Raw genomic sequence first — 26966 nt, 5'->3', positions numbered from 1 at the left:
ATAGCCTCAGCAAGGAATCTCCCAGTGGCATCAATTATTCTATAATTCTATTAGCAGCCATGGGGCAGGGGCATTTTCATTCAGACCACGGCCAGGAAGTTAAACCCCTTCCCTACACGTTGTGGTCCCAACGATAATCCTCACAATGAGAATTACTCTTAAAAAAAAAATACAGCTCAGAAGTAAATACGTTTAGCATCATGTCTAGGTTGCCCTTATTCAACTTAAAAATGATAGCAAGCTTGATATTTGTGCAATGCCAAAATTCTACAGCTTAGGTTATTCTTACTGGGAGGGTGCATTAATAAAGGAAACAGTGGAAATAAAATCTTACCTTTTCAATGTGCTTTTCAGAATTCCAAGGGCACTTTTGCTGCTGCCTTTTCTCCTTTGTCTTGCGCTCATATATTCGAACACGAGCACAAGTCATCATACTTTCAAAATACAAATAGACAGGGTCCTTATCCTCCTCTCGAATCTATAAACCAAGATAAACGGGCTTCAAGTTAAATGAAGTCCATCTGTCATTCTCTTCCTCCACTTTTATTATGAAATACCTAGACAAAATGCCAAAGGGACATGCTGCTTTCAAAGGTTAAGTTTTTACTGCTTCTGAGAAATGTTCTCACTACGTAAGGAAATGAAGTCATAGAACAAATACTTTAGAGTGGGCTTCCCCAACGTGAAGTCTTACTGTGACACAAGGCTCCTGACTGTTCTGCCCTTTCTTCACCAAGGAGACTGGGTCACACCCATAGATCTAAAGGACATCTACTTACACATCATCATCCAGCCACAATGTGGCCATTTTTCTTTGTCCTGCCATTGGGAGCCATGGCTTCCAGTTCAAGCACCTGGTGGGCACTAGGTTACCTATCCTTGCTTTAGTGTATTCCCATACTTCAGGTTTTTATCTATCAAATGAAATAAGTGTCCCTAGTGTACTGGTGGGTTTTACTTCATTCGCTGTTGATCTTGTAAATTTTTGAATTTAATAATTTTTCATATATATATTTCTTAACTAAGAAGTTACATAATAGGCTTAATATATTTCAGTTTTCAAAAAGATTTTGAAATCATGCATACTTTAAATTGTCCTGTTAGCACTTCACCTTTTGTTCACCCATGTTAACAGGTGGATACACTCAACTATCAAGGTGCAGAAGATGTGTGGATCTCAAATACTAACTCCTAGGAATCCAATACTGTTTTTTTTTTTAAATGCAAATAATATGGCAAGAACACGCCTTCATTGCTTAAGCCATACTTTTTAAATGCTCCAAGTCATTTTTCATCTTTTTAAAAGATTTGGCCAACTTGTACATCTCACCAAGGACATCTCCCATGCCAGATGTCATACTGATAAAGTGCTATTGTGGCTCTGTAATCCTGTATATAATGCTATCACTGTATATGGCACATACAACCAATTACATCCCTTGCTACACCATTGTATATTCCAGCTACACTGTACCAAAAAATAAAGTTGGAGCTCCTTAGGGGGTGTGCACAGCATGTGGTTCTTTTCCACAGGAATGAGGCAAGGCTATTATCTCCTTGTTTCTCTTCTTCCAGAATATGCTGCTGCAGTTCTTTACAGGTATGGATGACACATCAATAAAAAGCAGAAGATCTACAAGTAAACTGAGCAAGTCTCAAGCTTGCACATATATTGCAGCTCTTCATCTGTTGCATATCTCCTGGTTGCGAAGAGCACCATTTCTAGCAAGACGCTGGATCTCTACATAACTGTGATTTCCACCATGAGCAAGCAACTGGAGTGAATGTTCATGAGTAGATCTGAAGGGAAATGTAACTCAGCCAGAAAATTTGACATCCAGACAATGACCAGGTTCAGACGACATGCCACAGCTCATTGTGGGTTATTTAACCACGATGAGCTGCGGTGCTTGGAGGCACCAAGTTGAATATGCAAGCCCTGCTTGGAGGCTGTCATGTTGTGCAAACCTGGCAAATGTCGGTTATGCGAGCCCTAAACAACCCTCGCATAACCCTAAAACGGGCCATGGTTTATGCACATGCTGCTGCCTCACCATGCATTAAATAACCCGCAGTGGCCTGCCATGTCATGAGAACAGCTCCATTAAATGGAACATTCCAGGAAGACAGATCTCTTTTAACGAGGAACTCATTTTTCCAGATTTAACTTGGAAGTGAAGCACTAGGCAATGCTGTGAAGGCAGATATAGCAAGCATTACTAACAGACAGAATATTGGTTTATGCCTTAACAATGTCTTACTATGAGTGACTACTACAACTTTCCTCTTACTGCAAAGACGGGTTGCTTATCGGTAAATGGAGTTCTTTGAGTCGTTGTCTGTGTACTCACACCTTCTATAGCTGAGGAATTTTTGGTGGGAACTCACCCTCACCATCCCAGTGTCCATGTCTCAGGGACATTCCTGCCTTTACTCTCAGTTCCTTGGACTGCCAAACACAGCCTTGGAACTGAAGGAGACCACGGTACCATGCATGCAGGCACCAAAGTGGGGACAGTGGGTAGGTTGCGTGAATGCACGGATGACCACTCGAATAACTAGTTTCAGGTAAGCAACCTGTCTTTCTTCTTCGTGGTCTCTGTGCATCACACCTATAGGCGAATAGCAAGTTTACTTATTAGAGGTGGGTTTGGCGCCTTGATGAAGAACAGCTGACAGGATAGCATGGCCGAAAGAGCACACAGCCCTTGCCCTGACATCCAGCCAGTAATGGTGTATAAATGTCAAAGGTTTCAACAACGTAGCTGCTCAACAGATTTTTTGGGAGAGGAATGCCTCAAACAGGTGCCACCAATGTTGCCACTGCATAAGCGGAAAAGGCCTGGATCATATCTGAGAGCTAGAGACCCATCAGATCATAAGCCAGTCTGATGACCTGCACTACTCAAGACACCAACCACTGTGATGATACTGACAACCCCTTACAGAGATCCTCATAGCAAAGGAACAAGTGAGGTGATTGTCTAAATTGTTCCACGTGGGACTTGTAAAACACCAAAGCTTCACGGACATCTGGAAGGCTCAAAAGGTGTAGAGGTTGACGGAAAGAACACTGGGAGAACAATGTCCTGATTAACATGGAAATCCAAAACAACTTTTGGCAGGAAGCCCAAATCAAGTCAAAGGACAACCTTGTCCCAGTGGAAAATCAGGTAAAGTGGGTCGACCCTGAGTGCACATATCTCACTGGACCGATGAGCTGAAGTCACCCTAAGAGGAAAGCCATCTTCCAGTACAGCAAGCGCAAGTCAACAGTAGCTAGTAATTCAAAAGACTTGGCAGTCAAGGCCTGCAGAATGACAGAGAGGCTCCTCGCTGGTACTGGACATCAAACAGGAGGAACAAGATTCAGCAAATCCCTAAGATCTTTTCCCCTGTATTCTTAGAGTTCCACAGTGAGTGTGCCAGCCCACCAGAGAGGCATTGGTCATTACTACCCTGGACAGGGATGGGAGGCAAAAAGGCACACTGTTGTGAAGATTGGAGGGAAGACACTGCGAAACCAGGAAGAGGCAAATGGGTGCACGAGGCACTCCAAAGCAGCTTGAAGTTCCAAATAAACCAGTTCTGGAGTACTCACATCCACAGATGGACAAAACAAACTACAGCTGCAGTAGTGGCCATTAATTCCAGAAGTCATTGTATCACTGCAGCAATTCAAGTCCCTGAGAGAGACCTCTTGGGTAAATTGGACCAACATTGATGCCCAATCTGCTGGCATCAATGCCCAGCCAGCAATCAAATCCAGGATTGCCTTAATATACTAGATTAATTGTAAGTGGGACTTCTCAGCACTGATGCAGAGGCGGAGGCAAGCCAGAATGATGACCAAGGCCCATATGTTTGGCAGTATTTTAGCCTTCTGCACGGTATTCATAGTCTCATCAGTTTTCACATTGAACAGACCCTCATCACTGAATGGAAGGTCCTCAATACAGGAGCAGGCCTCCTAGGAGAGCCTCACAGATCTAAGCCATGCATGTCTTGGAAGAGCAATGGAGCCCACCATCACTTTCAATAACATTCCGCTATGTGACAGGAAGTATTTAATAAAACGCAGGAAAGATGCATAACTTCACCTTGAAAAACTCATGCCAACTCACATCTGTCCTCTAGCAAATGCTCAAATAAAGTCCCTATGTTTTCCCAGAGATAAAGTTGATATTTAGCCATCGCAGCTTGATAGTTTATAACACACAGCCCGAACACTGCTGACGAGTATATGTGGCACCCCAGCATATCTAGTTGTCTACCTTCCTTGTCCAGTGGAAATCTTGTGCAATTTCGCCCACGAAGCTTTCACTATGACAGAATTAGGGATCAGATTTATTTATTACTTATTGCATTTATATCCCACCAAGGAACCCAACGTGGCGTATATAATCCTCCTCCTCCTCTCCCCCATCTTTTTTATCCTCACAACAAGAACCCTATGAGGTAGGTTGGGCTGAGAGTCTGTGACTGACCCAAAGTCACCCAGTGAGCTTCCATGGCCAAGTGGGGACTAGAACCCAGACCACCTGGCTCTCAGTCCAACACTCTAGCCACTACACCATGCTGGCTCTCACAGATGACGAAACAAGAACCCAGCATCAAATTGCAAAACCTTGTACATATGTTCAAGGTGCTTGGAGGTCAGTGGTACTGAAGACAGCTTTTTTGACAATTACTGAATCGTCTGCAGCAGGGCAGGCAGCATGGGTATGGCCATGGGTGAGAATATCTCAGATTGTACTGCATCAAAGACTGGCTCCTTCAAGGGTACCATTGGCTGTTGAATCTCCAGTCCCAACGAATGGGCCATTCAGAGAACCTATTCTATAAATGGCCAGTATCCTCCAAAGGAGACTGGGGGTGGGGTGTCTAGTGTGCCCACTGCTACATCTCAAAAAGAGATGGATGGGGGCACCGAGAAGACAGAGGTCGAGTCAGATTGGCAATCCTCTGGAGCTGATGGAGATATTTCCTCAGCTTTTCTTAATTTGCAAACAACAACAACAAGAAAGAGTAGGGTGAGGGAGCCAAAGAAAAAACACACAACATGAAATAAAATATATCCATACACAATAATCATTTACAACACCATTAAGAAAGAAAGAAAGAAAGAAAGAAAGAAAGAAAGAAAGAAAGAGAGGGAGGGAGGGAGGGAGGGAGGGAGGGAGGGAGGGAGGATTTTACACTTCTATTTCCAATATATACATTAATATAAGCAGTCCGCATATCTAAATAAGTGCCCATACAATACTGACAACTGTAGATTTGTTCAAATGTGGCAAAAACAGTAAGATCTTCAGACCATACTGCTGAGTGGGACCAGTCAGTACCGAGACAGCTGCTGGTTTTGCAAGAAGTCTTCACACTGTAGCTGATGGAGCTGGAAGGGTTTTATCTGTCCATAGCAAAGATCTATACTGACTGTAAAATTGGTAAATTCTCTAGCATCTCTGCCACCACAAAACCATGGAGGCTCATCTTGGAAGTACCTGTGTGGACATGGTTCCCAGTAAGGTGAGAAGCGTTGATCCCCTGCATCATAATGGGAAAGTTAGCAAGGCCATATGCACCATGATAACCCCAACCTCTTGGATCAGAATAAAAGTATCTGGAATAGGCAAAGAATGGAGATCCCACATACGCTTCAGTGAAGTGACATCTACAGGATGTAGACTGGTTTTGTCAGATTCCGAGCATCCTCCTAAAGGGAGGTTCAGGTGACATGCCCTTTATCTCGCCCTCTGACGTGGAGGTGATCACTTGCAGATCGTCCTGGGGAATCGGTACCATGGCTACATCTAACTCCAGCCTTTCTAGCACAGGTATGGGTGAGTTCAAGAAAGGAAGCAGCAGTGGAAGAGACACAACCAGTGTTAGCACCAGTATTAAAGGTGTCAGTGATGGCAATTTCCCCCTTTTCTTCCTTGGCTCTGATTGGAGCTACTGCCACTCCTTTGCTCTCTTAGTTAACTTCCATGCTATCATAACTTCAGTAATCAACCTGGTGTTGGGGAGTTGGTGCAGATGTGCTTGGGGGCAGATGGTACTGATGGAGACGTCTGACTTGGAGCCACTGATGACACTACAGCTGAGTGGACAGGTGACTCTGACGCTCCAAGGGGGTCCTTAGACACTAGAGACATCTCCAAGTCTCGTAGAGAGCAGACAGTGGATGGCCTTTGATTTGCAGACTTAGGGTCAGTGTCTACTGCCCTTAGTGCTTGCTCCCAAAGCAGTGCCTGTAGCCTGGCAGAACAATTACAGTGGGCTTGCTTCATGAAGGCCTAAAAGAATGAGTAAGAATCTACTTTATGCCCTCTATGAGGTAAAGTAGGGAGAGAATTTTCATCCATCAGAGGAAGTTTATTCCCACAGCAAGTGCATTTATGAAACGGGGCCAAAAGGCCCATAAGCCCTTAGACACTCACAAGGATTGAGAAAATGAAATAAAAACAGAAATAGAGAAAGATGAGAAGATAGAAGAAAATGAAAGAAAGAAAAAACTTCAGTTTATTCTATTCCTCCAGAAGAACCAAACGGAAAATATTCCCTACGAGGTTGTCACAATGGCGGTTGAAAGAGAACTGAGGGTATAGGCAGGAACCTATCTGGGACACACGCACTGGGATGGTGAGGGCAGGTTCCCACCAAAAATTCGTCAGCTATAAAAGGTTCCCAAACAGGGCTCTGAGCAAGCCCAGCACTGATATGTGTAATGCTCAGAGGCCACGAAGGAAAATTTCTTATTCCTCTCTTAAATTCTACCTCTTCAAAATTCTGTTCCCATAATTTGCCAGCACCTTTGACCACCTCACCTCACTATTCAACTCTCTTTGCCAGCACCAGTTGCTTTTCACATTGATTCTTTTGTTTTCATCTTTAAAGCTCTTCACAGACTGCCCCCTTCATAAAACTGAGAAAGAAATAACATTTCCTATCATCATTATTCCTCATCTTGCTGGTCCCAATCTTTAAACCATCTCCACTCCTTCCCCAAGGCCCCTTTTACACAGAAAATCATCCCGGGACACATCTTTGTTTTAAAGTGTTAATATTGTTTATTGTAATTTTATTATTTTAATGTCACTTGTAAGCCGCTTTGGTAGGATCTGTATCCTGAAAGTAATTGCAATAAATAAATAATCTGCAGGAGGCCCTTCATTTCCATCTTAAAATTAAAGAACATATGCCTAGTTCCCTTTTAGTCAGGTTGCTTTTGCTAAAAAAAAGAAAAAGAAAAAAAAGGAGGTATAATACTCATTTCCCTTTGCTTACCACTGGATTGGGTCTAGGTGTATACACCCGTGATGACTTGACTCCACTGGCCACAGGCTTGACTTCGCTGGCTGTAGATTTATCAGATGGTAAGACCTCTGGGATAGGTGGCATCAGAGGCTTTGTTGGTTCAATAGCTGATGGTGTTGGGATGTAAACTGGTTCTGGGTCTGTCTCACCATCTACTTTTACCCACAGTGGAAAATTCTTAACAGGCTTTTCTGGCTCTGTATCACAGATAGCTAGAAGAAAGATGTGAGACTATTTTCCTGTGAAGAATCTCTAGTCTAATACAAATCACAAAAATATCCATACAAGCACTGCCTAAATATAAATAAGATTGTTTAGATGGAAAAAATAACTTATCTATAAGTATTAAGAAGATCACATCTTCTCTATCTTCTGTTTGAAGACTGCTGCAATTCTTAGGCAGTAAAAGGAGGAAAGTAGTAGAGAAGGAGATTTCATGACCAAGCATGAAAGTTGCATCTATAGGAATGCTTTGATATTCTGTTCTAGTAAGAGGCCCAATCCCACCCATCTTGCAGAAGGGAACTACTTTTGAGGTAAGAAATTTTACAGAGATGGTTCTGAGAGGTTCATGGTGGAGGGGAATGTCCCATAAGGACTTCTAAAACCAAGAATAAATCCCAACTGGGAAACCTGTGAAAAGTAGCAGGGATGAATAAGGGAGGCTCCTCAGAAAAGAACACACACAAATATACACAGAAGATAAAGAAGGAAATATTTTGTTGGGTCCTCATCATACTGTATCAGGCTGTGACTGTGACTTTACTCTTAAGAACATTAGGTCTAAGACTCTGATCCAGGCCTGTTTGAAGAAAAGCTAGCATCTCTGGAATAAAGCCGAAGTTGGAGAAATACCTGTACTACTGCTGGAAAGCTTTCAGTGTCATTTTAACTTTTCATTAGTGGAGGAGTACTGGGAAGCCAACATCTTCTGGACCACCCTTGCTGAATATACTTCATTCTCTAGATTGGGGCGGGGGGGGGGGGGACACTTGTGGTCCTGGACAAATTTGCCACCATGGCAAAAGAGCTGCAATTTGCCTTTGAAACAAAGCACACAGGGAGTGTGCACCTTTTTTGTAGCAAAACTGTGCTCCCAGGATGCTTCTGGGAACACAATTTTGCTTCCCAACAAGGTGCACTTCCTGCATGCCCTGTTTTAAAGGCCAATTGTGGCTCCTCCTGCCCCCCCGCCCCCACTGCTGAATTTCAATGGCAAAATGGTGGCGCAGCTCCAGCAGCAATTTTGGGGAGGGTGTGATGGGTTGCGGTGGGGAGAAGAATTGGCTTCTGGACCTGTAGAAGTGGCCACCCCTTCTTTAGACACTGTTGCTCAATCACAGGATTTCGCTGTAGCTACTTTGGGTTCAGATGAAGGACTGGCCCAGAGAAAGAGCGTCTAGAGGGTCTGGTCAAACGGCCAGAAGTTGACAATTTTGGGATCCTCCAGGGCAAGAAGGAAGACACTAGGATTACTTCCATTCTCAATGCTCAGATTTTATGTACCACCCTTGCTAAGAGTTGGAATGGAAGGAAAGAATATAGGAGCCTAGTGTATCATCTGATGGTGTATCCATCAGATGCCTCCCCTCCCGAAATCTGGAGAGGAAAAAATAGAGGCCCATTCTCCTTGGTTCAGAGTCATCTGATTAAACCAATCCTTTTGAATATTCACTGCATCCTGGAATACGCTGTGGCTATGGTCAGGAAATGGTCGTCCACACAGGATAGAAAGTGCTGTGCCATCTCCTGGACTTTACTGCATCCAGTTGCCCCCTTTCAATTGATACAAGTTTTTGCACTTACATCAACTATCTGAATTACTGCATGCTTGATGTGGATCTTGCCCATGAACCTTTATGACACAAGTCTGACTGGTCGTACTTCTAACTAACTGGCAGGTTTTGCAACTTGCTCAATAGGCCACCCACATTGAGCCATGACTTCCAGAAAGATGAGCTCTTTAATCTAAGACTTGTATTGTTATCTGAAAGCATTACAATTTTCTCAGTATCATTACACTGGACAGGTGATCAGGAATCAGCCAGGTAAAAGAGAGCATCTTATCTCTGGGAGGGACACCTAAAGTATGGAATTCACTACCACAAGATGTAAAACCTTGGATGGCTTTAAAGGGGGATTAATCTCATGGAGGATAAGGCTATCAATGACTACTAGTCATGATGGCTATATGTTACCTCCAGTATCAGAGGCAGTATGTCTCTGAATACCAGTTACTACGGAACACAAATGGGAGGGTGCTATAACATTCATGTCTTGCTTGAGAACTTTCCATTGGGGTCTCTAGTTGGCCCCTACAGGAATAGAATGCTGGACTAGAAAGGCCATTTGGTCTGATCCAGCATAACTCTTCATGGAACACTAGTGGGAAAGAAATCTGATGCTGTCAGGCAGGTAGTAGCTATTGGAGTGCCTGTACAGAGCAATTCGTTTTTTATACCCAGGGGGTATATACTTTTAAGGATGCCTCGCCATCGGAAGTGTTATCACAGGGGCTTCAAACAGGGGTGGGGAGCCTGGAGATGTTGGAATCCAACTCCATCAGCCCCATGAAGAAATGGCCAATGGTCAGTGAAGATAGAAGTTTGGGTGCAAAAACATCTAGGGAACCAAAGGTGCCCCACCTCTGAACTAGGAAAATCTTTAGACTCTTCAGGGGTCTCTGGAGGTAGTGTGAACAAATTTTGACCAATGTGTTAAGCAGAGCTCAGTCCCAAGTAGGTATGCACAGGATTGCAGCCTGTACTGCTGAAAGCAACTAAGCTAACAGACTAACTTTTTCTGCTGGTTTCAGTGAGATTTAGTCAACTAACTAGCTGGACTGGAACACACACACACACACACACACACACACGTATTTCAAAGTGTCTTATGGCTATAATTATTGACATGAGAGCATTTTATTTAGAAATTCTGTTGCAAACCAGTTACATAATTCAAATATATACCAGATTAACCCTTCTGGGAAAAAAAGTATGCAGCAATTGAACTGCTTGCTATGATAATGACTAGTCAGTACTTACTATATTCCACCTTTTTTTTCCTTCTCTTATCTTTTAGTTTCAGTTTCTCTCGCTCCTCCTCCTTTTCTACCACCACCTCCTGTTGCTCCAGTTTTTTTCCACGATATAATCTATGCCTTCCATGCAGAATCTTCTGGTGCCTGGAACCTCCTTTAACTAGGACCACCTTTCTCTTTAGACAAGTGCAGCCAAACATGCAGTCTGGTTTGCGGCAGTGTGTAGGCTGGCGTTTCTCAAGAGCTAAACTAGAACAGATACATCCAAGCCTGCAAAATTCATTGTTGCAAGGTGGTGCTCGCCTTTTGATTATTTTGTGGATAGGTTTGTTTTTGAGCGATGCCTGAAAAAATATACATACACATTCTTCTCAATCATTCAGCCAAGTATCTGGATACACAGAAATGAGTAACTGCCACCATGTGGGTTTCCAAATTAAATTATATAGAATTTTGTATAGCAAACCAACATTCAGAATCCAGAGAAGTAGCTGCTTGAGAGAGCAATCCTATGGCCACTAGAGACTATCTAGCAGGCCACAGGATATGCTCTATTCTGGGAACCAACCTCAGAGCCTGTGTTCCTAGGTCGGTTCCCAGAAATCCAACCTCCCCCGTCATCCGCGCTGCCTCCAAGACAGTGCAGAGAAGCCCCATCCTCCACCTCGGAGCGACTGAAAAGGAGCAGGGCTGGGGGGCATTCTAGGGTGGGGAACGCGGAGCTGCGCGTATGACACATCCTATGTACGGCAGCTTCCTCTCCTGGCAGGCTCCCCTGCCGCTAGACAACTGAAAATGGCTGTCTAGCGAAAAAGAGCAAGGCAGGAGAGGTGCAGAGGGAATGATCCCTCTGTGCCTCTCCTGCCTTTGGATAGGCTCTCCTGCCTTGCTATCTACTCAGGATTGCGCCCTTAGACTGTTGCAACAGAGTGAGTGTTGTTACAAGACTGGTTTTTTCCCCCCTGCAATAGACTAACACAGATACTCTTCTGGATTCTGAATTTTAGTTTGAGTTGCAGAATTCTAGAAGTAATATAACCCAGACGAATGTGAATACTGTATAAATAGTTATTATATAGAGTTTATTTGATCTTCATTCAGTTAACAAACAATCTATACATTTTAATAGAACACTTTATGAAAAAACCCAAGGGGCTCCCAAAGAACCTTAGACATTTTAAGGTCCTTATTAAACACATCAGACATATTAAAATGCAATAAAAACTAATGTAATACAAGACTAAGTAGTAGAAAAATATAGCTAGAAAACCAACAGTTGCAGTGTCTGACAAAATGGGCCTCCGTTAGGAGCCTGGCAGCAGCATTCTGCACTAAGTGCAATTTCCAAACATTCCTCAAAAGGCAGCTCCACACAGAATAGCCTTCTCCAACATGATGCCCTCCAGATGTTTTGGACTAAATCTAGCATTCCTGGCCACTGGCCAGGCTGACAGGAGTTGACAGCCAAAACATCTGGACAGCACCAGGTTGGGGAAGGCTGATGTGATGCTATAGTTTAACTTGAATGTGATCAAGGCATGTGTGATAGTGGCCAGATCTGCTCACACCCAGAAGTGCATCAGTAGAAGCCTTAAAAATCCTTAACAGCTTGGGACCAGGTTACCCACATGTACCCACCCAGACCCTGATATCCTTTTCAGAGGCTCTTCTCCAGGTTCCCCCAAGTCAGATCCTGGGAAAAGGGCCTGGTTATAGAATGCCCTTCCCAGGGAAGCTTGCCTAGCACCTTCCCTACACTCTTTTGTGAAGACCTTTTAATTTTACCAGGATGTTTAGATCTATGCACTTTTAGTCCACTGAATGTTAGATCTGATGTGTACTTTCAGTGATGCTATGTATTATACTGTTTTACTTGCTGCTGCTGAATTTGTTGCTTTTTACCATTTTACTGATTACTATTGCATTTTGGTATTTTATTATAATCTGCCCAGAAGAATATCGCTGTTGGCTGGCATACAAGCATCATAAATAAATAATAAATAATATTTAAAGCACCCCAGTCACAGCCAGCACCTGGACCAAAGCCAGGTCCATGAGCACTCTCAAGTTGTGATCTTTCAGGAGTGCTATTCTATCCAAAACAGGTTGTGTAACCAATTCCAGATCTGCTTTCCTATTGACCAAAAGCACCTTTGTCTTGACAACATGCAGTATCAGATTGCTAGCCCACTTCCAGTCCATCACTGGCAGATTTTTCTGTTAACTCTCTCCATGCCAAATGTATTTGCCATAAAGCCTTTGCATTACAGTTAAAAATAAGAGGTATATCGAAGACAAACCACCATTAAAACAACTTACCTGAGCAGTGAGTAAAGTTGTCAGGGATAAGTCTGCTCGCTCTTCAGTAATATAGGTCCGTGGCTTACCATCCCACAAGGCACAATCCTCCAAGTCCATCAGCTTCAACTGAGTCTTGGATAAACTTGGCAAGCGACTACTCGGCTGTTGCTGTTGTGCCTGACGCACAGTGATCTGTTTCCCCTGCACACTTTCATCTATGCCTGGCACCATGAGAGCATCTAGCTCATTAGCTACTTGACTACTTGACTGAGACTTAGTGACTTTCTCTTCTAAGACTGATAAGTTGTGTTTCTGCTTTGTTACAACAGGTAAAGTCATTACAGACTTGTGGGGTGACTTTTCTTTGCTTCTAGAGACTGTTTGCTTTTTATTCTTAACTTTCTCTCTCTTCCTTCTAGAGACAGAAGGCACAGAGAGAGGCTTGAAAGTATAAGAGCTGGAAGAAGTTGTAACAGTGGATTGCTTTTTCAGAACACTATCTAGTGTCCGTACATAGCTGGTGCTTTTAGTCGGAAGCTGATAAACCACAGGACAACTGGACGTGCTAGGAGAGAATCCAGTACTCGTTTCCATCAGCTTCCCTTCATTTTCCAAGTATTCATCAAGTTTGTCACTGCAAAAGGCAGATCTGTTCTTCAAGGAGCCTTCTAAAATGATACCTGAATAATCATATAAATCAATTTTAGATTAAGAGTACTGTCAATTTCACTTATGACAATGTGCATAGATTCCAATACTTTGGAAGCTTTCAGAATACCTAGTTAAAACTTCAGAAATGGTAAAAGCTTTAGGAATAGAATGGGCTGAATAGGCTGAGATAGCAAATATTTTCCTATTATTATAGAACTACGGAGGAATATTTATTGAATATGTTCTGGGAGTACAATTATGAAAGTCTTCCAGTTCTCAAGAGTTAGAAGGCCTATCCAATATACAACTGGTTTATCTTTTGGTATAGAAAATATTAGACTTGGGCAGTTTTCCACTCAGCATCTCACTGAGGGACCCGGCTTCGCTAGGCATGGACTTTCCAGGGTGCCAAAGCAGTCCCAATCAAGGCACCAGATGGGGAAGTGCTCCTCCACCTATGCTTCAATGGTTTTCCCTGCCTCATGATTTCCCCCATTGGGGAGGATGTGGGGTGGGCAAAGCAGTGTGTGTGTGGGGGGGCACAGTGCACAGGGGAATCCTCACTGTTATCTCCAATCAATGATTGGAGATAACAACGACAATTCCTCTCCCTGCTAGTCCTGTAGTGGCGAAGCTTGGGGAGGAGCCTGAACTGAAGTCCCACGGGCTAGCCCAGATGGTAAAATTGGCCTGCAGGCTGGAAGTTCCCCATCCATGCTATAAAACTGATTTTACAGGAACAGCCAACTGAAAATTAGATCTCCAATAAGCCATGTTTGTATCAAATTATCTCACTTCACAAATTTAGCAATACAAAATATATTGTTATTGTATACAAAAGGTGGGCAACACGAAGCCTGTGAGTGGTGCCCGCCAAAATGTCCACCAGCAACCCCCTCCCCCAGCAATTTGCTACCTATTTTCAGCAGCAAGTCACTATGAAAAGCTAAAATGACCAAGTGCAGTTTGTTTTGAAGCTAAGTTCGGCTGCTTCAGCCTTCTGTAACAGCAAATTGCAGGGGATATTTTTTGGTACTGCTGCATTTGGTGGCATGGTAGAAGTTCGGCCAGCTGGGGTGGGGTGAGAGAAAATGGCCCCCACATCCTTCAAGGCTGCCCACCCCTGCAACAAACCAATTTTCACAAAATAGGGCAGGCTGAGCGGAGGTAGAGGAGAGCCAGTAATTATGCTAAAATAATTAATTCCTGCTCCCCTTTCCCATTCCCCTTTTCCTTGTCTCTCACATGTTTTATTAGATTGTAAGCCTGCAGGCAAGGACTGTCTTGTTTAACTGATTGTATGTAAGCAGCTCTGGGAGCCTTTTTGGCTGAGGACCGGAATAAAAATACTTCAAATAAGTAAGTAAGTAAGTAAGTAAATAAATAAATACTCCACATTCTTAGAAATAGACTCAACTTCTACAAGAGCAAAAAGAAAAACATTGACACAGAGCACAATCCTATGGCCACTAGTCAATGGCTAGACAGCCATAAGATAGGTCGGTTCCCAGGAACCAACTTCGCCCCCCTCCTGCACTGCCATGTAGGCAGCACAGAACGGCCCAGCGCTCGGAAGAGGAACACAGAGCAGCGAAAACAGGGTGTTCCTGGGGGCATGCCAGGCCAGGCGGAAGTGCCGTTCTGATGCTTTCTATGCATCGTCCGGCTTCCACCCACCCTGCTCCAACTTCCTGCGGCAAGACAGCTGAAACTGGCTGTCTAGCCACAAATGCAGGGCAGCTGAAGTGCGGAGGAGATGATTCCCTCACGCTTCTCCTGCGCTGAATTGTATAGGCGGTTGCCTCCGAGTTCGGAGGTGGCCACCTATCCCGATAGGATTGCGCCCTTACCTACTCTTCTTAGCAACAAACTGTAAAGGTGATATCTTTTGACTTTCTCCTTTACTGAATCACAGTGAGAATATGAATGACCTAGTTTTTCTTTACAGACTTTAGATAACTGTAGATTTACATAGTAGATTCTATTACATCCAAAGGAAAGTATTATTTCTTGGTTACAGTGTTACCTCATTTACTTATGAGTATTCCCATTAATTCAGGAACAAATTAATGCTTGTCAGAAGAGTAAACCCACGTTTTTCTCGTTCCCCCTCTTCTGGAACTCTACGGTTTCTAAGAATATGGAGTTAGCTTATCTTTTTTGAGAATGGGCTTGTATATAACAGCATCTTATTTTTAATTAGTATATTTTCTAAATAAGGTAACTTAATTCAAACATTCCTTATTGGAGATAAAACTTTTCAGTTGGTTGTTCCTGTAATAAATTGATTTGTTAAATGTTTTAAACATTTTTAAATGGTGTTTGAAAAGTATGTTTATAGTAAGGACGAAGACTGTTCCTTAAAAGTTAAGCGAAGTCATTTAGCTAGTGGGAAGTACAGCTAATTAGATAGACAAACCTAAACACATGGATTCGAATTACATTTCCAAAATGTATTTTCACCACAATAACTGATCATCTGAACACCAGCATAAAAACAAAAGATTAATTATTTCGGATTTTCTAAGTATCTCTTTCCATAGTAGCTTGTGCACTTATGAAAAAGTGTGCATATGTAAACACTACACACACACACACCCCCCCCATATAAATATATTTTAAAAGAACAAACAATGGTTTTCAAGAAGGAAATTAGGTTATATTTTAGCATTTAGTAAGATTCCAAAATGTCCAGTGATGGCAATGTACTACCTATTAAAACAAGGATAGACTTATGCCAGGAGCAGGTAAAATTTTTGGGCCCGTGAGTGCATTTGGCAATTTGAGAAACTGCCATGGCCACCACCGTAAAATGGCTGCTATGGGTGGTGTTGCTAGTAATGACAAGTAACCTGCCCAGAAGACTGAGTAAAGGCAGAGGTGGGGTCTAAGTCCCAACACACTAAACTCTTTTGAATGCACACTTTTCAGCACCAGCAGAAACCTACTTCACAGAAGGCAAACTCCATTTCTCCTCTGCCAGCCAACTCATTCTCCCTTATCTCTTTTTCTCTCACTCTGGATCACCACCGTTGTATTCTCTCTCTCTCTCACATGTATGTGCGTGCACAGACTCTCTCTCTCTCTACACACACACACACACACACACACACACGTATCCATCATGCAAGTGTGAGGGAGAGGGTACTTTGGTGGGTACCGATTAACTGTCCAGAGGTGCATTGGTGCTCATGGCACCACGTTACATATCCCTGACATGCTACTGGATTTAGGAACCTTGACTGCTGTTTGTGGGATTGCCTTGCTAATGCAGAATCCATTGGCACTGTTCGATTGTGGAAAATATCTTAACAGATATTTTATATAAACCTAAAAAGCCAGGGTTATCAGCTGAGACATCCAATGATCAAGCATTTTGATATCTTCTTTGTACAACTTTCTGTCCTGCCCCCACAACCTACAGACACTACACCAGCCTTCCCTAACGTGACGTCCACCAGATGTGTTGGACTACAACTGCCATCACCCCCAAACAGCTCCATGCTCACTGAGGATGATGGAAGTTGTTCAATATATCTGGGGGTGCGAGGTTGGGGAGGGCTGCCCTAGACCACTACCAAGGCATAGCAATTCATCAGTGTACCTCAAGTCTCTTTCACTCATTTCAGCAATCCAATGCCATAATCCCCCTCTCCTCCTACAGAAGTAAATACTGGCAAATGTCCTTAACCAAATTAAGGGAAGGAAAATGGCAATAGTCTCTCTTTCTCATTCCATTCACCTCCAGGAATACAAACAATAAGGAACACATCCTAGACCTTCCTCTTACCTTCATTTTTTGAAGAACTATGCAACTTTCCTCGCCATCCTTTTATCTTTGTGAAGTCATTTGTCTTCCCAGTCCTGGAAACAAAGGGAAGTCCAGCATCTTTTTGGGGAAGAGGGAGAATAAAAGGCAGCCAAACCATTTAATCAGTTGGGAACATAAATGAACAACAGAAAATGCTCAAAATGAAGCACAGCGTATTTTTAGCTGAGTTATAAAAACACAATCACTGGCATATACTGGGAATGTTTTCTGAAAACATGGCTTTGTAAAAACTTTTAACAGATTATGCGAAGCAAATTTCAGAATCTTACAATTAAAATACAGCCCAACCCTATGCAGAGTCAGATGCACCTAAATCAGTGTGCTTAAGGTGTGCTAAACTTTGAAGGTTAGCCTCAGAATGTAGGCTTACCACATCAGGCCACATAATTAAATGTAAACACAGTATTGAACAGATGATCTGTTGGTGATGGCTAAATGCCAAGTCTTCAGTAACATACAGTTCCTTGCATAAGTATTCACCCTGCTTTGAATTTTCCACATTTGGTTGTGTTACAGCCTGGAATTAAAATGGATTTAATAGGCACTTTTGCCATTTGATCTACACAACATACTTAACACTTTGAAGGTGCAAAATATTTTTTTATTGTGGCACAAAAGTTAAACAAAAATGAACTGGCATTTGTTGGTTGTAGAAGTATTCAGCCAAGTCAATACTTGGTAGAAGCACCTTTGGCAGCAATTACACCTGTGAGACTTGTTGGGTAAGTCTCTACCAGCTTTGCATATCTGGATCCTGCAATTTTTGCCCATTCTTCTTGGCAAAATTGCTCAAGCTCAGTTAGGTTGGATGGGGACCGTTAGTGAACAGCAATTTTCAAGCTGCCAGATTCTCAATCAGATTGAGGTCTGGGCTTTGACTAGGCCATTCTACTACATTCAGGTTCTTGTTTTTAAACCACTTCAGTGTAACTTTGGCTGTGTGTTTAGTGTCACTGTCCTGCTGGACGGTGAACCTCTGCCCCAGTCCCAGGTCCCTTGCAGACTGAAACAGATTTTCCTCAAGAATTGCCCTGTATTTGGCTCCATCTCTCCTGCCTTCAATCATCCCCACAACATGATGCTGCCACCACCACATTTCACTGTGGGGATGATGTTCTTGGGGCAATGAGCACTGTTGGCTTTGTGCCAAACATAGCGTTTTGCAGTAAGGCCAAAAAGCTCACTTTTGGTCTCATCAGACCAGAGAACCGTTTCCCCACATGTTTTGCTGTGTCTCCCACGTGCTTTTTGGAAAAATCCAAACAGGATTTGATATGGTTTTTTTTCAGCAATGGCTTGCTTCTCACTACTATTCCATAAAGCCCAGCTTTGTGGAATGTCCGGGTGATAGTTGTCCCATGGACGGTTTCTCCCATCTCAGCAGTGGATCTCTCCAGCCCCTTCAGATTTACCGTTGGTTGCTTCTCTGACTAATGCCCTCCTTACCAGGTCACTGAGTTTTGGAGGGCGGCCTTGTCTAGGCACAGCCTCGGTTGTGCCATATTCTTTCCATTTTGTAATAATCGATTTAACGGTGCTCTGGGATGTTCATAGTTTGGGATTTTTATTTTTTTTTTAATTTATAATCCCAACCGGACTGGTGCTTTTCCAGAACTTTATCCTGGACTTGTTTTGATAGCTCCTTGGTCTTCATGATACTGTTTGTTTAGATATGTTCTCCAACAAATCTCAGGGCCTTCCAGAACAGGTGTATTTAATCTGAGATCATGTGACACCAATTGCACTTCTGAAGGCAGTTGGTTGCACCAGAGCTTATTTAGGGGTGTCAAAGCAAAGGAGGTGAATGCTTATACAATCAAGACTTTTCAGTTTTTTATTTGTAAATCATTTTGTAAAAAATGTAGATTCCACACACACACACACACCTTCAATATTATGGACTATTTTGTGTAGATCAGTGACAAGAAATCCTAATTAAATCCATTTTAATTTCAGGCTGTAACACAACAAAATGTGGAAAAGTCAAGGTGAATACTTATGCAAGGCACTGTAGAAGCATTCATGATTTGTTCTGAAGCAGAAATGCTTCAAACAACATCTAAAGATGAAAACCTACGGTGTAACTCAAGTTTTAAGTATCACTGCATTAAGAAAGATGCTGACTTACCAGCAGAACTGGAATTGATCCCTATGTTTTTCCACAACATGTAGTCATCTGAATAACTAAGTGGCAGCTGCACACCCAAATATTTTAGATCAATGCTCATTGTGGGGTCCACAAAATTCAGCTTTAGCCCCACTGCAAGAAGAAAATGCCAGCTAAATTTTTATACAACTATCAGAACAGTGGTAAATACAAAGCTTGTATATAAACCAAAGAACACCACCATTTTGTCTCTGGGCCAGCATTCCATTTCATAGAATACAAAGGTAACATACCAATCAATTCTCCAGTCCCTTACCTCTTTAGTATGAATTCTTCCAACAGTCTTAGGGAAGCTTAAGCATTACACTGGCATTACATTAGCCAAGATTAATGCTAACCAAGTTCCCACCAACATACTTTAAACTCTAGTTTCAAGTTAAGGAAGAAACCTAGTTAGCATCACATGTGGCTTAGATACACAGCAATTAATCCCCAGCCAACATTTGCATTCATGTCCACATCACTATAGTTAAAGCTGATGTAGGAAGGGTAAGTAGAATTTGTACTGGAGAGAAGAGGGGCTAGGGGAACAATCTTACAGTCCATACCTGATCTCCTAACAATGGTTTTAGACATCACTAACATTAAGCCTGCATCAGTCCTAACTTGGATTTTCACTCTTTCCATCTCCCATTTACCACTACAACTTGGATCCAGAGATATCCTGTGTGAGCAGAAACATTTCTGCTTGCACAAACCAGCTCCACCAATTTCTCCCAATTTCCCCATCCCACTGCAGCTCCCCATGCCCTACCACACCCTGTTGCAGAGGGTCTCTTGACCCCTCAGTACAGGCTTTTTAGAAGGAGGAGCTAGGAAAACCCAATTGTGCAAGCAGAGTTCAGCTCGTCTCTAAGTGTTTATTTCTGGCTAAGCTCAAGTATCAAGACACGAAGTGTCTTGTTTGTCTTGTTGTGAATATAGGCAAAATATTAGCAAACTGAAAATGTATGTAATAGAGTTGCAATCCTGTGCGCATTGGTCAACAGAATTAAGCAGCCTGTCTGCACGACTGCATTCTAAATGTAAACTTGTTTGCCTATGTATTCCCCCAACCACTGGAATTGTCAGCTATCCCTGATTATTTTAATGAGCTTGTATTGTTTTTATCATTTATTGTTTTAATTTTAGGTTTTACTGAATTTTATCATGATTTTATCTTTTAAGCTGCACTGGAATTTTTTTCAAATAAAAAGTGGCATACAAATTACCCTAAATGAATAAATAAGGGAGCAATCCTATGGCTGCTAGCCAGTGGCTAGACGGCCATAGGATATGTGGTTTTCTGGGAACCGACCTTGGAGCCTATGCTCCAAGGTCAGTTCCCGGAGAACTGACCTTCCCCGACTTCTGTGCTCCTTCGCAGGCAGCACAGAACACCCCCGTGCTCTGAAGAGGAGCGTGAAGCGGCCAAAACAGGGTGTCCAGGGGCAGGGAAGACAGAAATGCCGGTACGACACATCTTGTGTGTTATCCAGCAGCCTCCTTTCCTGCTCCGCCTTCCCACAGCTAGACAGCTGAAATCAGCTGTCTAGCTGCAAATGCAGGGCAGGAGAAGCGTGGAGGAAACGATCCCCCGCGTGCTTCTCCTGCCTTGCACTGGATAGGCGGTCACCTCCAGGTTCGGAGGCGGCCACCTATCCCCATAGGATTGCGCCCCAAGTCAATAAATGAATATATAGGGGAAAAACAGTAAAGGTCAGGATATGACTGGTCTCTGGTTGAAACCCAAGTCTTCAAAAGTGATAACTTGTTAAGGAGAAAGTTTCCACATGATCAGAATTGTCTGGCTTGATTATTCGATGGGTATGCTTTTCAAAGGATAGTACATCCAAGTCTAAGCCAATCAAGAACCCTTTGACACAAACTACACATATTCTGATAGCAGTGAAATGACAATGTACATGAGCTCCCAACATTTTCAATCAATATAATTAACAGCATTCCAATACATTGCATGTAATATGCACATGACCAGCACAACCAGAAAATCATTACTACTTCACAAAACTTACACCTACCTTCTCGAAGGCTAGGATGTATCACTTGCTTGTACTTAAAAGACTTCAAATCTTCCAACAATTCTTTTTCCAGCTGTTGTATCCTTTGAGCATCTGCCAAATATATATTTCTTTTAGATTTCTCAGTATCTTTACTATTTCTGATTCAGCTGCCTAAGCAACAATCCTTCCCACCCCAATCCCACAAACCAGAGAGAGGGCTATTATTGCAGACACACCACATTCTCCCCTCCTCAACTCCAAGGCTACACTGTTTCTCAACAGAACTGAGCTACTGGCAGCTGCTCCTTCCTAACCCCTGCCCTTAGAACTAAAATGTTAAGTCGGGGAAGGAGAAAGAACCTCAGCCCCTAGATAACGCTCTTAGCATTGCTCTGGAAAGTGGGTATGGGTTTCCAGTTCTCTTAGGGGAGCGACCAGGGCATGAAAGCAAAGGTAATTAGTCAGCTGGGCTGCACTTGCTCAGCTGGGCAAACTCAGCAGAGCTGGATGGCTTCACACACTGGGCCAAAAAGAGAAAGACGCAGCTACAAGGGCAAATTAGATGTGCAGGTTTTTAAAAACACAAATTGCATCAGATGCAGGGGCTGGTAACAGGCTGGAATGATTTAAATGGAACCAGCTGCCTACAGAGGTAGTGGGTTCTCCGTTTATGGAGCTATTCAAGCAGAGACTGGACAGCTTTCTGTCAGGGATGCTTTGAAGTGGATTCCTGCACTGAGCGGGGGTTGGACTCAATGGCCTAAACAGCATGTTCTAACTCTATGGGACTGTTTGCAAATAATGGCGACATTCAGTAGCAAATTGTGGATTAATCAACCTAAATTAACCTAAGAACAACCCATGGGTTAAGTTTGGGTTGTTTTAGCCCATGAACAACCCAAAGTGTCCAGGTTTGGACATCACACTAACAACTTACAAATGGGGCATTTGTAGGTTGTTGCTGCAAACCGGATGTGGCTCGCATGTGGGTTCATTAATTCACCCACAATTTGCCACCAAATGCTGAATAACCAGGTCCATTATTCTATGAAATCCATGCAATTTAAAGCAATGATTTAAATAATTATTTAGATCAGCAAGAAAAGAGGTAGATTTAAACATTCCCCACTGAAATTTGTTCATATCTTTCCTAAACAATGATGCAAATCTGATCGTTAAACCATGTTAATTTACAACTAAATCAAGTAGCATTCACAGAGTTTCATTCCTACAAGGAGACTTCGTATCTCTTTGTCTCACTGTATATATTTTGCATACTTTCTTTTTTCTTTTTAACCTATCGAGGGAACAACTTTAAAATCTTCCCATTTAGGGTCTTTCCAATGACCAGCACCCATAACAGTTTGTTAAAAGCACAATCTTATAGATGTTTACTCAGAAATACGTTCCATTGAGTTCAGTGCGGCTTATTCCCAGAGAGGCAGTTACAGGATTGCAGTCTAAGTGCAGGAATACAGAAAGATGTACAGTGGACACTTTAGTCTTATCTTTTTCTTTCCAGTGTTGGTCCTTTCTGCTTCCCTGTCATCTTGGCCTACTCATGCCCTTACAAAAACAAATGAGCAAACAAAAGCTAAATGCTGATTACTCATAGGTCAAAGCAAGGTTGGACAGTTACTGGGCCAATTAGAACAGTTTATTTTCATCAGGTGAAAATGAAATGTCTATGTTTGGTAGGCAGAGTATAAATATTGGTATCTGACAAAAGATCAGATTGGTTCTTTATTTCCATTCGAAAGGCCTCATTTAACTCAATGAATCTGGTAGGAATGTTGATTCCATTGAGAATGTTACAGTATGGCTGCCATGCTTATATCCAGATTTAATGTAACCTAATTATTTGAGAGAAACTTAATATTTCCATTTTAGAAAAACTCAAAAAATCAGATTTAAATTTTTAAAAATCAATTTCTTCTATTTTTAAACAATCGTCCATTTTTATTGATGATGGCTACCATATTGTCTTTCTGACTTAACAACTTCCTCTGTTTTGAATGGCCCAGCTCCCCTAGCACATAAGCACAGTACGACAATCTATCTAGTGTCAGGATTGGGCCCAAGCTCCCTACTTTGGTTTCTGACACTGATTCAGATTGGGAGATGGAGCTGAAGAAGCCCAGCCCAGCCAAGACAGGTAGTGGGGGAGGACATTCCACAAAGCTCTCCAGGAGGCAGCAGACAACCTTCCCAGAGGCTTATCGAGCAGGAGGGCCAGGCTCAGAGACTATCTTCCTCCCTCCCCGTGGGGACCTGGCCTCTGCTGCAGGGAGAGGGAGCGGTGGAATTGACAGATGCCACAGCTTGCCACCTAGTTAAGCGGGTGGAGCTGAAAGGAAATGGGAGGCGTCTCACCAGATTGGCTGCCTGTCAGAAGTTGGGTCGGGAGGAGGAGCCCAGAAAAAGCCTGCTGAACACAACAGAACCCCATCCATTAGTGGAGAGGCAACAGCCCCGTTTTCAGTAGCTCTCTTAACAAAAGCACTATTTAGCTAATTAGGCCCAGAGGACAGTTCCCAGCCTTGTAGTCACTTCAGGTGTGAAGAGGTGCTATTAACTGAATGAAACAGTTTGTGGATTGCACAGTGGAGCCTCTCTTGCCTCACTACTCAGCTGGAGGGCTTGGAATCCCTGACATCTGGCCTATGACTTAAGTCAGATAAAAAGAAACTGAAAGTCCAAACTTTCAAAAAGATGAAAGAGATGAAAAGCTGCAATGTATGCCAATGCTTGAATGTTAGATAATTCAATGTGTGTATAACAAAGCATAACAGAGCGTTTAATTCATCTTTATGAATCGATAAATGTAGATTTAAGCATATTTATGAAATTTTATTTGTTATTTTTCTTAAATGAGAAATTTAGTATTTTATTCAGGATTTTTTTAAACAAAAAAGCCAAGTTAAAATTTAAAAATACAGTACATTTTTAAAAAACATTGATTTTTATATACCCTGCCTGATACTTAACAGGATCAGAGCAGGCATCAAGGGGGAATTTAAGCCTTTCATTTTCTGCTGCAGGCCTGAGCAAAATCCCTCCACTGCACTGGGAGGGAACCCACCACTGGCATCAATGGCGGATTCCACCACCACCCCAAGCCAATATAAGGTTTAGAAGAGGCATTTTCCTCAGCAACAGAATAAAGGGTTAAATTTCTCTTCAATGCCTGTTCTGAATGTGATCCTGAAAATTATCAGTCATGCTCCCACAGCTGATACAATTTGCATTTTTAAAAATGTTTAAATTTGCATTTCTAGTTTGGCCCTTTCTAGCCAACCACAACAGGGAAGAAAAAGGTTAAACTCCCCCTCTGTGTCTGCTCTGATCCTGTTAATTATCAGTCCCCTGCAACTGATGCAATTGGCATTTTAAAAAACCTTAGCTAGCCAACTGAACTCTCATTATTACCTGAATCAATACATGGATCACATGTAGCCAGTGAAGGAGCCTGTTTATTCTGCAATTCTTTTTCTTCAGATCTATCAACAGTGTGGATATCCAGAGCTTCCTGTATGTAAAAAGAATAAAATATATGTCTTGCCAAAATACTATTCTAGTCTTATATTAAAAACAAACAAAAGTAACTTAGGGTGCAATCCTACGGCCCCTAGACAGTGGCTAGACCACCACAGGGTTGGTCAGTTCCCAGAGAACTGCCTCCCTTTCCCTCCCCCTCGTAGGCGGCACAAATAGTTCCCCAGGCTCCACGCTCGTAAGAGCAGTGTGGAGTGGGGCAGAAGGGGGCAGTCCCAGGGGTGGGGAGTGCGGAAGTGCTGGTACGATGCTTCCTATGCGTCGTCTTGCCTCCCCTCCATGCTCTGGCTAGACAGCTGAAATTAGCCATCTCGCCACAAATGCAGGGTGTGCTGGAGTGTGGTGGAGAGGATTCCCTCCGTGCTCCTCCCACTGTGAATTGGATAGGCAGTTGCCTCCGAGTTCGGAAGCGGCTCCCTATCCTGATAGGATTGCTGCCTTAGGAAACTACCAAAGGATAACAATTATAAAGCAAACTGTTCAAGATACAGACATCAGAATAGAAACCTCACTCATGACATAAATAATTACATTTGGGGCTAGTAAGAATTAAAACTGTTATAATATAGAGAACCCACAATACCAGGCTTAAGCAAACACTTAGATCCCTTTGTTCAATGTCAAATAAGAAATATACCTTCAGGTTTGTAACTTAAGTACAACCCTTATAATGCTACTTAGCAATTCTGACAATGCTACATTTCATTCAGATATAAATTTACCTTGGATGCAAAGGATACAAAGAGCACACCATCCACATCCTCAAGATCAGGCTTAACATCCAAATGGGTATTGCCAGGCCCCAAAGAGGCATAATTACTTGTTTTGATTGACTTTCCAGTATATTTAGGTGGTCTCCCAACTCCAGGGAACTTTATTTTCCGTGGTCTTCCTCTTTTACGTGGTGCAGACAGCCCAGCATTTTGGTTACCAACAATGCTCTTGCAATATATGTTATTTTTCAGTGCATTTGTCTTCCCTGCCCTAGAGATAAGCTTAGCTAAAGAAGGGCCACTGTATGCGGTGGTCTTGAGACTACAACTGGAGACTTTCTTTGTTATGGTGAGGCTGCTACATGTTTCAGTATTTTTCCATAGCATCTCTCTTACTGAAGAACATCTCTGTGTCAAATTTTCAGATAACTCTTTTCCAGTTGGTATGTGCTCTGTTTCCATGGCTGCAAAAGGGCTAGAGATACTGTTATTTTCAAAACAAGTAGGCATAAAATCCACTGAATCACTCAAAGGAGATGTGTCACTCTTAGAAGGTGACAATACGGCATGTGAAAGAGTAGAGACCTTTACTGTATTCCTGGTGACTGCACAGGGCTCTAGGTACACTACAGGCATCTTTCCACTATCCAATTTTAACATTTTTGCTTTGGCAACACCCAACTGGCTGGTCTGTGGTCGCTTCTGGGATCCAATTTCTATTTCCTTTTTGCCTGTTTCAGTGTTTCTCTTCAGCTGCTGTCCCAGTATGGAGTGACTGCGATTGGAATAGTCCACTGCCACATTATCTGCTTCTTCCCGTTTCACATTTATCTCTTCCATACACACACTTGGCCCATAATCATAGTCATCCACTGGTTCTTCTTTAATAACAACACTGATGCCTCCATTTGAGTTCAGTGGGGATGCCAAGTGAGAGATGCTTTGACAAGGGCTAGCTATTGGACTGGATAAGAAAAAAATGAAATGCTAAGCAGGGAAAATGTACAATTAAAAAACAGAAGCAGTGTATCCCCTTTTCCCTTTAAGACCTATGTAAATGATGCATAAGCATAGAAGGTTCAAGTAAACAGCTGTAACTCAGATAACCACAAAATACTCTTCTTTAGAGGCATCACCTCCATCTCTCTTAAAGAGTGTCAGATTACAACAAAACACTAGCACTGAAGTCACTTGAAATATGTAACTTTGTTTGGTTAATAGATATACCTATATTTAGGGCATGTCTTCACTTAAGTTTTGCTTTTTCAGGATGGTTTTTAAGCCAACTTTAATATAGGAACTCAAAAGGGTCTTAATTGTAAAAAGAGAACACCGACTAATCACTAGCATGTGCACACACACAGAAACATAATATGTGCCTAAA

At 42.5% G+C, this 26966-nt stretch overlaps 1 protein-coding gene across 13 annotated transcripts in view; it reads right to left on the bottom strand.

The window, feature by feature from the left end:
- The window catches only part of LOC146357376 (MAX gene-associated protein-like), a 92250-nt gene that overhangs the window by 55983 nt on the left and 9301 nt on the right, over positions 1-26966 (bottom strand). For all 13 annotated transcript variants that reach the window (XM_084846230.1, XM_084846241.1, XM_084846200.1 and 10 more), the window contains 9 exons: positions 25592-26546; positions 24744-24843; positions 21333-21425; positions 19273-19404; positions 17103-17201; positions 12680-13341; positions 10365-10704; positions 7291-7532; positions 335-478 (listed from right to left, as the gene is read on the bottom strand). In XM_084846230.1, coding sequence (XP_084702356.1) covers positions 335-478; positions 7291-7532; positions 10365-10704; positions 12680-13341; positions 17103-17201; positions 19273-19404; positions 21333-21425; positions 24744-24843; positions 25592-26546 — 2767 coding nt within the window. The remainder of the gene's footprint in view (positions 1-334; positions 479-7290; positions 7533-10364; positions 10705-12679; positions 13342-17102; positions 17202-19272; positions 19405-21332; positions 21426-24743; positions 24844-25591; positions 26547-26966) is intronic.

This window comes from Heloderma suspectum, chromosome 1 (assembly GCF_057233095.1).
Source record: "Heloderma suspectum isolate Gila_16-S chromosome 1, 16-S_ref, whole genome shotgun sequence".
NCBI lineage: Eukaryota > Metazoa > Chordata > Lepidosauria > Squamata > Helodermatidae > Heloderma > Heloderma suspectum.
The sequence above is the reverse complement of the archived record's forward strand: the minus strand, read 5'-3'. Positions and strand labels throughout refer to the sequence as shown.